This window comes from Psittacula echo (assembly GCF_963264785.1).
Source record: "Psittacula echo genome assembly, chromosome: 1".
NCBI classification, from domain to species: domain Eukaryota; kingdom Metazoa; phylum Chordata; class Aves; order Psittaciformes; family Psittacidae; genus Psittacula; species Psittacula echo.
The window spans coordinates 99306246-99322148 of NC_137735.1; the positions used below are offsets into that span (position 1 = coordinate 99306246).

Consider the following 15903-nt stretch of genomic DNA (forward strand, 5'->3'; position numbering starts at 1 on the left):
GCATTAAAACTTTCTCACAGAACATGGAAGGGTATCCAACAAGCCAAGGACTAAAGCAGCCACTTTTGTTATTCCACGCCTTAAATTGAAGCTGCTTAGGAGTCTGTGCTGCCAACATGTTACAAGGCAGTGATATTAGAAGAAAGAGGAACCATATCCTGATGTTTTAGAGTGCTGGCCCATCAAGTTAAACAGTACATCTGATGTAACTTTAGAGCCTTGAACAACAGATCTTCCAGCTAATACAGAAAAAGAAAATTCGCAACAGAATGCTCAGGAGTGAGGTTGATTTAGCACAGTTTCCATAAATGAGGAATTAGCAAGCAAGTAACTGCCTTCTCTGTCATGTGGAAGTACAGGGAATCCTCTTTGATACTTCTAGATTTCACCAAGTTCCTCACCAGGGAGGTGTGTGGGAGGAGAAGTCTGGCTATTCCCGACACTTTGAAGGAGAAGAAAGTAGTGCCAGACTAAAGTTTTTCCATTGTGCATATGCTTATATTCTGAGATGGCATAGGCGTGACTCCACCTAAACAAGTCATGCAGTGTGAAAAACATTTGGTAGGTGAATGTAACAGAAGCAACTAAGCAGATGATGAGAAATGGAATTTCACAGTAAATCCTAGCTCATACCTCTAATTGAATCTGGGTCAGGAAATATCAAAGTCTTCCCTCTGAACACTGGTTGACATCCTGTATGAAGTATACTGGTCCCGTTTCCTGATGGAAAATGTGTGTTGGAGAAAGGCACGAGCAGAGCTCGGTTGGTTTCTTCATTGGTGCCCCCAGAGAAGAGGCCAAGAGTGAAATGAGTATACAGAACAAACTTCCCTCTTCATACAGAAAAAATGTCCTTTCATGTTGTGGTTGAAGCAATTGGTGAGGGACAAAAGGGCTGTTTGATCTGCTGCTTCCCGTGTTACGTTTGTTGTTTAAATGCAGGATGTTCTCCTCCCTGGAGGACGAGGCCAGCAATTTTCTGCACATAAATAGATCCTCTAATTACTATATAGAACATGTGAAATTCCTAACACTGATCAGCCAGAGCTATGCAATCCTCCAGCTTTCTGAAGGATCAGTGGAGAATTCAGTAGGCAGAAAAAGCTGTTAAAGAAGCTGTATAAGAGCTTCAATGAGAGAGGACCTTCTCCTCCACAGCAAGCATAGCCAGAGAATTTGCATATTACTGCAACATTGTGACAGATTTATTTTCAGTCTGGCACTTGGGGGTTTTAATGTCATTATAAATGATCAAAAATAGTGATACAACTGCACAATGCAACAGTGTGGGAAGTACTGTATTAGCTATTGCACTTAATTATTTAATACAGAAAATTATTCACACAGTGTTAAAAGCCCAGTGGGATGGTGAACTAGGGTCTCATTCACAACAGCATCGACAGCGTCAGCAGCAGCATGTACAGGGCACAGTTCCAGGGAAAAGTGACTTGCTCTGACTCTCAAAAGGAAAATCCCAACTCTCTGTCACTTCATGTGAAGTTGTTTTACAGGGTCAAGAGTTCTCACAGACGTGAGTCTTCTCTTCATGTAAGAATGATACCAGGTAGCAGACTGTGATACAGCCCCTGTTAAGAACTGTTCCTCACATTAGGAAGTTACATTTGCTCTGCCAGATGGTTACCTGACTGAGTCTAAGACAGTTCATTTCTCTTCTATCATGAATCTGACTTTTGTAGGACCTTGGAAACTTTAGGTTTCTACATTTCTGCTTTCCCGCATGTAAAATGAGACTAACCATTCTCTTTTGGAAAGTTGTGGTTGATGGATTACATGAAAGTAAGCATTATTTTATTAACTAATCTGTATGCAATCAAGCCTTTCCTGAAAATGGAGATAACCTAGAAAAAAAAAAAAAAAATAAGAAACCTATTGTTCAAACTTACCAGCCTGTTTCTAGAAGTTTGTGCCTTTCTTTCCAGTGAGTATCCACTATTCATGCAGCAACCATGTTTTCCCATGGTGCAGAGAAAGGGAAGCTATTCCAAGTCCAGCTCCATATTCAGAATGCTTTCTCAACCGTTACTTGCTACTGGCTCGTCTTCCCACAACAGTAAATGGCTCTTCATTCTGAAAGATGTGTCACTTATGTTGAGTTTACTTCTTTTGCGTCGTTATTCCCTGGGCTGGGATGTCAGTCCAACTTCAGAAGATAGACTATTTTAAACAGTTAAGCCCATCCTTTTGCTGTTTTCATAGGACTGTTTCATGTAGCTGATTTGGTTTATTTCCTTCAAGAGTTATCTGTTAATTCTCATCACGACCTGCTTTTGCTAGACCTTGCAAAGTCTTTGAGTATTTGCAGCTTCTTCCTAATGGAATTTGACAGCAAAATTCTCATGGAGTGTATTTTTGTGATAAATGATCTGTTCAGGCATAGCAAGCCATCATGTTCACTTTTCAGTCTTTCTGGTAAAACTGGTGTTGATTTTGTTTCCCTTTGCTGAGAACAAGTTTGGTTTCTGACTGCAGGGCAGTAATTGATAAATGATTCCAATGTAATTACTGTTCATGAGGAAAAGGGCCCAACTCCTCACAGGGTATCACTGTGCCATGACATACCTGTAGGAAAGTCAGGAATGTTTATCTTACTTTTCTAGGTCAACAACAGAACTTAAAGACAGCTTTCTGTTACTCTGCTTCCTTTTCAAGCATTTATATCAAGGCGGCCTTAGGAATTCTGAGGAATTACTCACCCTCCCTTCAGAGGCAGCTAAGAGCAATCCAGTCAAAAAAAGACATCAGAGTCAGCTACTTGAATCATCCAGTTTCAGCATGTTTTACTGTTATCATTTCCTCAGGCCTTCTCAGCATGTTGCTTTGAAATACAATCTTTGCAACCTCTAAGAGATGCTTCCATGATAAATGCTTCCATACTGTCTTTGGCATGCGTCTTTCCTGGTCTTTGGAAAATCTGGGACCATAACATTGCACTTCAAGCCTTCCACGTGGCTGAGTACTTGTGTGCTACTAGCCACTTTACAGTAAATGAAATATGGAGAGATGTAAGATAACTGTGCCACCATGTAGGTGGGCATGGAAGAGCTCATGGGACCATCTAGAAATTACAATTCTGGTGGAATGGAAGGAGTTTCAGTGAACTTTCAGTTCACAGAACGGGTATGACAAAGACTTTTCTAGGCATGTCTCTCCTGACATTATCAATTGTCAGTAGTTATGGAGAGCATAAAAAAAAGGGGATCTGTTGTGACACAAGAGATTATATCATTCCAGCCTCTGTAAATGTTTAAGTTTGTCAAATGGTGGCTTGGGGACCTTGGTTCAGATAATGGAGTTTTCTCCTTTTTTTCTGTGATTGAAGATATTTTCCACTAGAAGCACAGGTGAGACCCATAGTTCGCTTTCAGACCTACAGGCTCTGAAAAAATAATCAGAAGGTGGTCACTTTTAGCCAGTGACCATGTACACCAGCTTTATACCGGTGGCCTAGAAATAAGCATTCCAAGTCACAGGGCCACTCAAGATCTCCAGCTCCTTTGTGTCAAGCAGTGTCCACTGTTTCCTGACAGGTCCTCCAACCCCAAGGGATACCTGTCTGATTTCACTGACATCCTTTTGTGAGAGAGGGTGTGAAAGAGAGTGAGAAAGAATAAAGGAAAACATCAAAGTTATTGGTGTTATAAGAAGTTGTAACACCTATCTTGGTCTACAGCTTGATCTTGTCTTCTTATGGAATAAGCAGATTGAGGCAGGAGGCTTCTACAGAACTGACCAGACCTTTGGAATAGTCCATGGAGCTGAAAAGCTCCTCTCCTGACTCCCTGTCTGTGGAAAGATTTGATGGAGCACAGGGGGCCTTGTGCAATTCCCTGCCTCAATGACTCATTACAGTGACTGGTAGGTGAACTGCAGGGAGTCTGTGTCTCGGAATTAATCCATCAATGGATGGGAGCTGATAGATAGTGTGTAAATAGATGCTGTTTCCCTGCAGCCTGTCAGGAGCTCCAAGCAGCTGCATCCTCCACTTTATTCCTTCTCTACTAGGTTCTGCTAATTTCCCTGATTGCTGTTATGGCTAAATGGTATCTTGGTATAACAGAATCTGCATCTGACACAAATCTCCGTTTGGTGTCCGGAGCTATTGTAGCTTTCTTTGTGAGATTGTTCAGGATACATGTGAATGACTCAAATCTGCTGTGAGAAGGTATGTCAAGAGTTACAGCGCTATGTAAATGTCATTTGATTCAATACCATTTTCCAATGAAACCATCCCTTTTGCAAAATTACTTTCAGGAAAGGCCTCTTTTAAGAAGTCTGAGAGCTGACTCTCACAGCTCCAAATAGCCTGCAACATTTTCAGAAACAAATACTCATACCAAGCAACCTTAAGCTAAACTAGCAGCTCATCTCATTTTGTGAATTTCTAGCAAAGTCTGCTTTGGTGCCCTTTACAATCAGCAGGAATTTTTTTTGCTAAGAAATCACACTGAATATCAGGGTATCAGCTCCTTTCTGTCCTTTCTATATACTCTTTTCAGCTGATTAAGATTGAATCTTCTTTTTGTTGTTTTAGTAGGATACAGCTTTATTTCAGATAAGTGATAGCAAGGTTCTCCTGTAGTTTGCTTTCGTTTTAGGCTGTGTAGTTACCTATATGTCTTAGTTTCTTCTCCTTGATGCTTCATTTCTCTATTCATACATGCATGCACGCATGTCTTTCCCTTTTTTCCTATGACACTGCAGCATCTTCTTCACTGGGGACCATCTGACCTACATTCAAATCCCACCCAGAATAGCCTTGACCCTTGCTGTGCTCTTCATCTTTAGAGACTTTTCTTTCAGAGGCATTTGTTAAATTTTGCCAGCCAGCTCGTAAGAGATGGAGATCAAAACCTGGGACTAAGCACATAAGTAACTGCACATCAGTTAACACTCAAGTGACGCTGCAGCTCCCACAGGGCTGGATGCTCAAAACCCAGCTGCTACCATAGTTGCTACTCAACAGCACCTTTCTCCTGAGGATTTCTGTTCTTCAGTGTAGATGCATTGCTCGCCAGATACCACATGTTTTTATTATGGGCCCCAGGTGACTTTGAGCTCAGACCTTCAGGCAGACTCCAGTGGACAATTTTCCCTGCTGTTAATGAGGCTTCTTAGATACTGCATTAGGATCTCATATTCACAGAAAGTAACAGAACTTCTGAACCCACTTCAAATCAATCCAGAGATTTCAATGGGTCAATAAGTACCAAAGCAAACCCTAGCTTCTCTGACAGCTAATCTCAGCAACTAGGAAACCTAAAAATGATTGGCATACTCATTCTGATATGCTACCATGACTTCTCCCTTCGCACAAATGAGATTCCATTCCAGTCAGCTACTGCATATTTATGCTCAACCTTTCATTAACTTATTGATCGTGTGGTGGTACACTATCCTTTGCTACCTTTGGAGAAATAAAATGTGGGGAAAAAATATGCTCTAATGGTGGGGCTGTTTCATGCTTCCTGAATATTCAGTCCAATCCTCCTGGTCTCTCTCTGTCCTCCTTTCTCCCCAAGAGCTTCATGGATCTCCAAAGACATCCCACAAAAGAGGGTGACTACCATTCCCCAGTAAGCCCCTGAGGCTGCCATTATGTGGCATGCAATTATGCAGCTAAATCAAGGTCAAGTGTCTCCCTTTAAGGGTAAAATATGGTATTACACTCTAAATTCCTGTACTGCAAAAACAAACAGTGCCATCAATTCATTTCCAGTCAGACCTCCACCCCCTTGGGAAAAATATACAGAACTTTCTGGTGGGAAAAACAGTTTGGAAATACAACCTCTTTATTAGAGTGAAAGCTCTTCCTTCATTCAGCTTGTCTTTCATTAGCCACCCTGGTACACTCCAGTGAAGAATGTGGCTTGAAGAGGTACTTTGAGGTTGCAAGAGGCAAGTCCCAAAGGGGTTTAGTTCACTTTCGATACATACTCGTAACTCCTGACAAGGTTCTGAGGTCTGATCCAAAGCTAAGGGGCCACATGGTCGTTTGTTGGTATAAATATTTCCAAGGAGGGTGGCTTTTCAAGGAAAGATTTCATTACCTTCCACACAAATGAAGCGTCTATCTTCTCTGTTTTCTTTGAGCTCTCTTACTGTGAATAATATCTTGCTATTTTTCACCCTTCTGTTTGAAACAGAGGGAACAGGTGAGGAGGAAAGGAAAGTTTTAAATTTCGTGTGTTTTCTTAATTCAACACTGCCATATTGGATGTGGGGTTGAGTAAAACTGCATTCGTATCCATGGTTCCTCTCTATCACTCATCTAAGAGGAACAGGAGGAAGAGAAGAACTCTCTTGAGTCCACCTTAAAGCCACACAGTAACAGACCACGGCAATGCTCTTTCTGTGATCCCAGAGCCAACCAGCTCATGACTTTCAAGCCAGGAGCTGGCTGATGAGACTCAGCAGAGCATCCCATGAGAAAGAGCTGCACCACCAAAGTTAGCAGAGTGACTCCAAATGTGCTGTGGTATCACAAAGGTCCAAAGCAGCTATTAGTAATGGCAATAAAAAAGGGACCTTTTCTTTCTGGGCCTGAATCTCTCCTAAGACGTGCCAACATTGTCAGTGCAGTGTTATTGCTTCCAGTTGAAGCTGCATTACCGCAACTGGGAGCAAAATTTACTTCACTGGCTTCAGTGGTCATCTGAGGACAGGATTTGATGCTACTTGTCACCTGGGTTTTGTACCAAAACCAAATGCTATTCTACCAGCAGCAGTGGCCGTAGGGGTCTTTGTAAAGAAGTTGCTCAGCAAAAAGAAACTGTGAATTTGTTTGCATCAAAAACATTCTTTGACATATGATGCCAGTCGTAGTAAAAATAACCACCTATCCATCACCACATATTTAAAACTAGATAGTCATCATTTTCATAGGCAAAATCTGAGCAACATGTTTTGGATCTTCACCCTTGCAGCTCCTCAAAAGCAAACTCTGTTTTTATGGAGTTGTTTGGGTTCCTGCTGAAATCCTTAATAATTCCTAAACTATGCAATTTGAGAAGAAAGTGGAAGATAGCCATGATATCGAATGCATGCATTCATTTGGCATGTGAACAGTGCCATTGCCTTCAGCCGGACTGTGAATATGAACAGGGGCAGGAGGATTGGGTCTGTTGTCTTCTACTCTGTTCTCTTTGATCCTGCAAGCGTACTGTCTGCAAAGGCACTTTTTGCAACTCTGTATGATCTGTGTCTGTCCTTTATTTGTTCAAAATGTGTTTGCCTCTACAATTTAATCTGCTGTTCTCTCCTTCCCCTTCCTCTTGGTGAAGTCTAATTACAGTTTTATTCCAGGTCCATTTGGTTGCTAACGATGCTGGACATCACTGCTGAATTCATTCTAATATTTGTTGTGTATTTTCTAGGCTGGACGCTGAATAATAATATTCTCTGAATTTGCTTTTGCTCCTGTTTCCTTCTTCCCTGTTGTAGCTAATTGCATAGTAATGCGTAGCCATGGGATAATTACTTCTCCCAGTGGAGATCTGCTAAGAGTTGCCTATTTCAGGCTGCAGAGTAAAGGGATTTTTTTGCTGGTTTGGAGAAGGTTTCAAAGTCCACTCCACCAGTTCCCTTCACTGGTGTAGAACCAGCTGGGCAGTGGCTTTCTCTGCTTCATAGTTTTTTTTAACCCTGTCACAAGCATAATGCAGCTTATAAATGTGAGTCTCCAAGCATCCTGGAGGCAGTGTTTCAGCATTCAGAAAGACACTTTTTACCAGTGCCTGCTCCATCTGATGGTTGAGCCCACAGTAATTTCAGGCTCCCAAGCCTGGCTTGTGCAGTGCCAGTGCTGGGATTTATTTTTTTTCCTGTCCTTTTTTTCCTTTTCTTTTCTTCTTTTTGCATTCTGCAACACTGCCTGGGAACACAGACTCACACTTTACCCATGACCTGACTCTCTGGCTAAGAATAGCAGTCACAGTGCAACTTGGGTTCAGTCTCACTGGAGACATGCTGCAGCTGGGAAACAGAGGTCAGCTTAGCCCATGCTCACAAAACCAAACACATAAAAGGAGTATGGAGCATTTTGTATGTTCGCCTCCTTTTAAGACTGCAGAACAAGGGGAAGAGGTTGGCACAGGTGTTCAGTGGGCTAAGATACATTTTCTTCGCTCATGCTACTGTGTTGTACAGGAAGTTTATATACAGAAGCTCATGTCCTGGGCTGAACAGAACCTTTTCCAAACAGGTCCTGTATCCTTATAGCCTTCCCAGCCAAAAATCATGCAGGATGGGGACACTAAGCAGTTCTGGTTGTCTTCTCCTGAGCTCTGCTTAGGACAGCGAGAGATTTGAGATAGCCCCCAAAATGATTCTGCACAGCAAAGCAAAAGTATGAGTTTAACACTTGCTAGTGGATCTGCCATAGTTTGTCTAGACAGCCAGTGTTGCAGTGGTTCTGTGTCACTATCTTTAGCATGAGTAGGCACATGCTAAAGCCAATTTTGCTCTTGTTCTTACCCCTTCCTGGTGGGGTGCACCAGGACAAGCTACATTCACACCTTCATTTTGTGGTGAGATGTGCTTTCAGAGTAACAGAAAAATGCCAGTCCTGCCCTGTAGTTTAAGCATTAGTAATAGAAACTGTTAGGCTAATGGCTGTCCATAATACTCACTATGGCTGGGTAAAGAGAAAGGTGACAACCAGTGAGATTTAGATAGCACATCCTCAGCCCTACTGTGCCCTCTGCTCCATCATGATGGGGTATGATGCACTGCAGTGGGGCAGCCAGCCATTCACTCCTAATGCCAGCACAGAGCCTTATATCTGGAGCATGGACTGGTGAATTAATATTCACACTGGCAGAAGGGGACCCATTTTTTGACAGAACCGTATGACTCCATTCCTGTACTCTTCCCACAGCCAAATCTAAGCCAGATGGGGAAGGGTGCTGTGTTGTGAGGAATCGAAGTGTCTGGAGCAGCTGGTCCTGCAAGCCCTACTCCTATGAGCAGGCATGCTCAAAGTGATCTGTGTGGCTTCCCTTTGCCCCCCATCCCAGAATCGGAGGAGAGGGGTAGCTGCCCTGAAATCACCTTAACTGGATAGGGGTTTCTCACACAAGTCAGGGATCCGAGGTCTGGGCTGCAGCTTGAGAGACAACAAGTAGACTTAAGAGGAAAGCCCCTTCACCTATCAGGGCAGTAATTCTAATGGTAATTTTGAACTGTTTTTGTCTGTCTAACATTCCTTTTTAATCCCCATCCTGCCTGCCCCTTCCTTATGTAGGGTTACTTTAGTGATCCTTGGAATGTTTTTGACTTCCTCATCGTAATTGGCAGCATTATAGACGTCATTCTCAGTGAAACTAATGTGAGTATTACTCTACCCTCCCCAGGATACCACCACCTCCTCCTCCTCTGCTGTTCCTTCTCTCTTTCTCTCTTTCTTTCTCTTTCTTTGTTTTTTTTTTCTGTTTTTTTTTTTTTTTCCTCTAGTCATGCTTTTATTGAACTTGCCGTCGTCCTTCTCCTTCTCCCAGGGAAAAAAAAAGGAGGGGGGGAAATGCCTCCTTCTTTTTCACTTGTCATAGCTCGCCCCACAGCTGTGACTGGTGAAAGCGCACAGAGTTTGGGGTGTGTGTGCTTTTTTTCCCTCCAAAAGGTAGACATGGTTGAGTGTAACTTTCTGACTAACCAGGCTTTTGTTGATACCCTCCATCATGTGAAACGTTACAGAGGTTTGAGCAACCAATACTGTAGAGTGGTAAGAGACTATTTAATATGCCCACGTAACCTCTTTCTTTTCTTATTTTTTTTCCTCTTCTCTCCCTCTTTCATGCTTTTGTTTTCTTTTTTATTTTATTTTATTTTACTTTTTACTTTTTTTCCCCTCTTTTCTCCCTTTCCCTCTTTCTTTCCCTTCTTTCTTCCTCTCTCTCCCTCATTCTTTCTTTCTCTTCCTTTCTCTCTCTCTTTCTCTCCTTGGCTTCTCTGCCACATGCAGCACTATTTCTGTGATGCATGGAATACATTTGACGCCTTGATTGTTGTGGGTAGCATTGTTGATATAGCAATCACCGAGGTGAACGTAAGTAGCTGGCGTCTGTCCATGATCGTGCCTGCTCTAACATTCACTTGTCTTTCCCGGGTTCTTTTTTTTTCCCCCTCCCCCTTCCTCCTTTCTTTTGAGTTTGTTTTCAAAGCTTTTTTTCAGTTTTGAAGCTCTCTTTTTGTTAGTTTGTTTGGTTGGTTTTTTGTTTGTTTTTTTTTTTCTTTTATTATGTTTTAATTTTTGGAACAACTTAAAGGACTTTTTGACTGTTGCATCATTTTCTTCCCTTCATAATCCGCCTGGCATGAATTAAACTGTATAGCAGGAAAAGTGATGGGAAACGTGGAGTGTAAGTGAAAAAGCTATTTGTGCCATGGGAAGCTACTAGAATAGTCCCAGGCCAGCACTTTGGTCTACCCAGTGTTATGCTTTGCTTCCCATGGCAGTTCAATACTCTCCACCCCACAGAGAGCTAAAGGTCAGTTCTTTCGAGGTGGAACTGCGGGAACCAAACCAGGAATCCTCTCTGTGCCTCCTCAAACAGGCTGCGTCCAAAAGAAATGAAGACCAAACCATCTGTGATTCCATGATCTCTGTTCAGAGGAACCTGCTTCTAATATTCAGTTTCTAATTTGAAAGAAAAGATAAAATAAAAACAAAGCAGGAAGCTCAAAAAAAAAGCACAAAGGGCCAGGGTTTCAATCCAGGTTTTGGGTTTTTCAACCCAGTTTGCTTCATCTCACAAATTCCACCAGCACAATTGACACTGGTTGGTGCCCATCTCAGCAGACAGGTGAAGGATTGAATGAGCCATGGAGACTGAAATGAGCAGCTGGTGTTCAAGGAATAAATCACTTCAGGCAAACTTCTTCCTCTGTCTTTTTGGAGGTGAATGGATGTAGCATTACAGGATAGATAGACAAAGGACAGGCAGGAAATGCACAGATTCCCACAAGAAAGACAACAAAGGACCACTGGGTTTATGAGCATGGACAAAAATTGCTCTGCAAAATCTAGCTTAGCAAGGCTAGGAAAAAAGAAAAATCGAAAGAAAATTGTTGTAAATATGTTAATGAAGGCAAATCAATCATGTATTTTCAAAATCATGTAGCTGTTAAGTAAACATTCCAGCTTGGAATTGTGTGCTGTAGACGCAATCCGTCACAAGCAGAAAAGTGACAGCAGAGTTTTCACTCAATACTGACTGTGTTTAGGGGAAAATGTAGGCAACACTTTGAAAAAATAAAAATGCCTTACTTGGAACTTTCCAAACAAAATATCTAGGTTCTAGTTTAATTTCTGTTCAACCCTTTTTTTTTCTTTCTTTTTTTTTTTTTTTTTTTTTCTGAAACAGGGACATTTATCCAAGTTGGAATATTTTGATTTAGAATAAATGAAATATTTTCGTTAGTCTATTTTCTATTTAGCTAGTCTATTTTCCTTGTCTTTGAAGAAAATGGGAGATAGTTTCTAACTGAAAATTAACTTTTATTTTGCATCTGTTGAATGTGCTACTTTCTGGGAATACCCCAAAAAAAAATCTCCCAGAATGTTGTAAACCATTTTGGTTACCCTTTTACTAAAGAGATATTAAGAATGGACTGACTGTAGGGGGAACTCACAATGATCAGGAAGCTGTTCATTTTGAAGAATAAAATTAAAGCCTGTTTTATGTCAGACTTCTTACAAGAAAACTAAATGGGGATCCTGGCAATAGCCTTCACATTGTGGAAAAGTTCAATTCTCATCCGCAAAGGAAGAACTGTAAATGGTAAAAGAGGATGTAAGTACAGTTAACTGGAGATGAATTATGCTAAACATCAACAAGACTTTCCTGACTGATGTATTTGGATCTGTACAAAAGTCTTCCAAGGAGAAAGGCAGGAAATACTTGTGTTTCCATAAATAAATGGAGGCCTATCATAGTCAGAAGCCCTATACTGGGGGAAGGAAATCTAGTGGATCCTTTTGAAGAAATTCACAGTAATCTCCTATAAATTAAAGAACTTTTTACATCAAGGGTTAAGACACTTGATACGCATCTCGTTAAACTTTAGTCATCTGAGAGGAAGACAGATAGTCACCCAGGCCTCTTCTCACTGTTAGTGGAGTGAAACACACACTTCCCCAAGCCAACTGGTGCCTCCCTGCATGTGTCTATGACAGGAAAAATTAATTTCTCTTTGAAGTTGCCCATCCAATGACTGGTGAGTGTCTAGGTTTGTTAGGTTTGTCTAGACACCCAGTTCTCAGACACTAAATTTAAGCAGGATAAATAACATTAATTCTCAGCATGTTGTTGAGAAGGTCACAAATGCTGCTGCTAATTGTGCTATGTTCTGATCTTCAGTCTCCAGGGCTATCCATACTGGGGTGCTTAATTACCATTGACAAGGCTCCCTCTATTTTCTATTCCCTGGCTAAATTCCAGTTCATGTCAGCCAAGGACCAGAATACAGTTTTTGGTTATAGAAGTCAATGAAAAATGAGGGTGTGCCTCTGTCCAAGCAACCATCACCTGTCTTAGTTGAGGAGGCAGCAGGAGTGGCCCTGACTCTTACAGTAAGGGTTATGAAGAGTATTGCACAATGGTCCCTCTGTTTCCTCTAAAGAATCCTTTCCTTCTATACAGTTTTTACAGATCTCTGCACATGTCTTTTTGTTACCCGGCATGTTTAAATCTTCTCTTTTTATCTAGGCAAGTCCTTTGCTACTAGTTTCAAATGTTTGTTACTAAAAACTTGCACAATCTTTTGATGCACTGATAAATGAGCAGCAGCTATGGATGAATTTTGTTCTGAAATGTTCTGAAATCCCTTTGCACTTATAACATTTATTGAATAAGAGAATGTTTTGTATGTTGGTTTGTCCTGTCGGATTCCCTTCCTGCTAGCAGCACTTGATACATTACATCTGTAGCAAATGGGCTTTGGAAGTAGCAGCCCATCTTGGATGGACAGTTGTCATCTTCCCAAGCAGTGTGAGGCAGTTGATCAGATATATTTCTCCCCTTCTCCTCAGGAGCTTGCTGCTTTTTTGCTGTTTGTGGGTTTGAGCAAACCCTGCCTTGTGTTTCTGTACAATGTCTTGTCTTGTTCCAAGAGACCTGGCATCTGAAAAAGACAAAATAAACACTGAAATTCCAATAAACTCCACTAATTGGAGATGTTTAGCCTGGTCAGGTGCAGGTAAGATGTTTCTACCCAGCTCCTTAGAAGCTGAAGGATGTTTGTGGTAGGATCTTGGAACGTGCTACTCTTGGACCTAAGGGATAGTTTTCATTGTGGTCAGTTAGGGAAGATGTCGACACCTGGCACGGGTTAGTTTGATATGTGGCCATGGACGTATGAGCCTGAAATCTCTGAGGTTCACCAGACGTTTGCATTCAGGGAAGCATATCCAGCAGGTGCTGAGCTGCAATAGCTGTAGTTCTGGTGGGAATCCTGATCGGCAGGCTCCACAGTGTGTGTGTAGGTATGCGCTTGCACCTGTGCAGTTCCCTGTGCTCCGGGTTTTTTTTCCTTTTGACAATTAGTTTTGTTTTCTGAAAAGGAATTTCACAGACCAAAACCTTCGTTATGATATATGTGAGTGTGCATGGGTGGGTCTTTGTGTGTGCACTCCACTGGGTGTAGTGTGGACGTGTTTGGATGCCTGAACGTGTCTGGATGCCTGTGTATGGGCTTCAAATCCATGGGAGAGTGTACAGACAAGAATCTTGTGTGAGAGAAAAAGAGTGTGTATGCAAGCATACATATTTCATACACATTTGTGGTGTTGAACAGTTGTTGCTGGAGGCACATGGGTTGTTATGTATGTAACTGAGTCTATGAATAAGTTTTCTGAGCCCATATGGCTATCTTACTGTGCAATTTGTCTGCTTATGGGTGTGTGTTTCTATCTGAGACCTTTCTGTTCGCAGGCATGTTCATCTGCATGCCTGTGTGTGAGTGTATACTTGCATGGCAAGCTCAGCATATTTTTGTTAGCATGCCTGTGCATTCAAAAACAGTGAGAAGGCATGGACTCATGAGGTAGGCTCCCAGGTCACCTTCAGCATTTCTACATCCTTTAGGAAACCTCCATTCAAAACATCTCCATGGTGTGGAGATACATCAAGTGATAAGTCAAATTGCATCATGTTAGGCCTACTTGCTTGCTGCAACTTGGGAACATCTCCCAAGTGAGCCCCACCAGCTCCACAGACACATGGAGAAGCAGCTCACACAACTGAGTGTAAAGGGTATGAGGCAGATTGAAGTCTGGTGGGTTTGGAAGCTTCAGAGAGAGGCACAGTTTCTGCCAAATTCACTTCTGAATTGCCTTACGTTCAAGCTGCATTTTCAGAGCTTTGCTTCTCAGTAAGTGTTACACAAATGACTTCCAAGCCAAAAAATGAAGATTCTCTCAAAATTTCTGGAAATAGTCAATGATTCTATGTTGGGCCCCTCTTAAACCACGTCTTAATTAGAGAGGGAGGGGAGGACTTTTTAATCTGCTATTAAAAAAAGAAGGAGGCAGAGATCACATATAGAATCCCAGAATCATAGAATAGTTAAGAGTTGGAAAGGACCTTAAGATCATCTGGTTCCAACCCCCCTGCCATGGGCAGGGACACCTCACACTAAGCCATGTCACCCAAGGCTCTGTCCAACCTGACCTTGAACGTGTATCATGTGTCAACTCTATTTAAGTGCTAATACCAAGAATTACTGTTGAGGAATAAGATGAAAGTGATGTAATATATGGTGACTAGGAGGTGGGGCCTATGGGTTATATTCCTTGGACTTCAACTAAATCCCTATACCTCCTTCTCCTGATCAGTAAATTGGAGATTGTTGTTAAGAAAGCATTGTCACCAGTGTTTACAAAACACTTTTAAGTTCCTCAGAAGAAACCATTAAGGTGGTAAAGATTGCTACTATCTATTATAATAATAGGAAATAAAATGTTATAGGAGTTGAATAAAACCCAGCAAATTTGGAATAGATTATCCCAGAAGTAGCCCAAATCATAGACTTGCATTTCCTTCCTTTACACAGAACATAGCCTGGAGTTGGGTGCCTGCTATCCCCTCCTCCAGGCAAAGAAAGTTGCTCATTACTATTGCTTGTGTTTTATCAAAGGGGGGAAATGAAGTTATATTTGTGCTCTGTGCCATGGTGTCACTGGGAATGATGCTAACATAACTTCCTTCCTCTTGGAAGAGAAGTTGGAGAGAAAAGCTGACAACTCTCTGGTCCATAGGGTCCTTTTTCTTCACCCTTTTCCCTGCCAGTGTCAGACCAAAGCTGCGCTGTGGCTGAGTCTTCATTTGCCACCAAAGTGATACTTACAGCAATGCCCACTGAGCTGGATGAGTCCCTGGGGCTAACTGAGAGGTTGGCCCATCCAACTGCAGTGGGCGTTTCTTGGCATGCAGATGTATGAGAGTTACAGAGGCATGTTCAAGTGGCAGCATGTGTGTCTCCAGAGGCAAAGGTGCCAGTGACAGTGAGGATGTCATGGGTTTGATTTTGTCTGTCTTGAAAGGATGTTGGGAAGGTAGGGTTTATGCCTACTTGTGAGCCTATCAGCAAGGGCTTCTGCTAGTGCCTCTGAGTATGTCTGCATGTGTGAATACCTCTTCGTTCGTCAGCTGTGTTTGGGAGTGCATGAGGATGGCCGAGCAAAACCATCTGGACTGGTATCCATCTCACCTGTTCTGCTCAGTGACCATACTTGAGTGTGTGTCTGAGTGTGTCTGTGAACACTGCAGGAGATACAGAGGAGGAGGATGAGGTACCCGTGACAGGTATGCATTGTGATACAGCAGATGTGACAAGCTGGGGGAGTATGCATGGATAAGCGGTGAGAACTGTCAGAGACGGGGAATT

General features: G+C 42.1%; 1 protein-coding gene across 1 annotated transcript in view; it reads left to right on the plus strand.

Annotated features, from left to right (window-relative positions):
• CACNA1C (calcium voltage-gated channel subunit alpha1 C) overlaps window positions 1–15903 on the plus strand; it is a gene marked incomplete at both ends in the record, with an annotated part of 484825 nt that overhangs the window by 424285 nt on the left and 44637 nt on the right. Inside the window, 2 exons of the mRNA XM_080614946.1 lie at window positions 9263–9346; window positions 9980–10063. Of these exons, the coding sequence (XP_080471072.1) occupies window positions 9263–9346; window positions 9980–10063 (168 nt within the window). The remainder of the gene's footprint in view (window positions 1–9262; window positions 9347–9979; window positions 10064–15903) is intronic.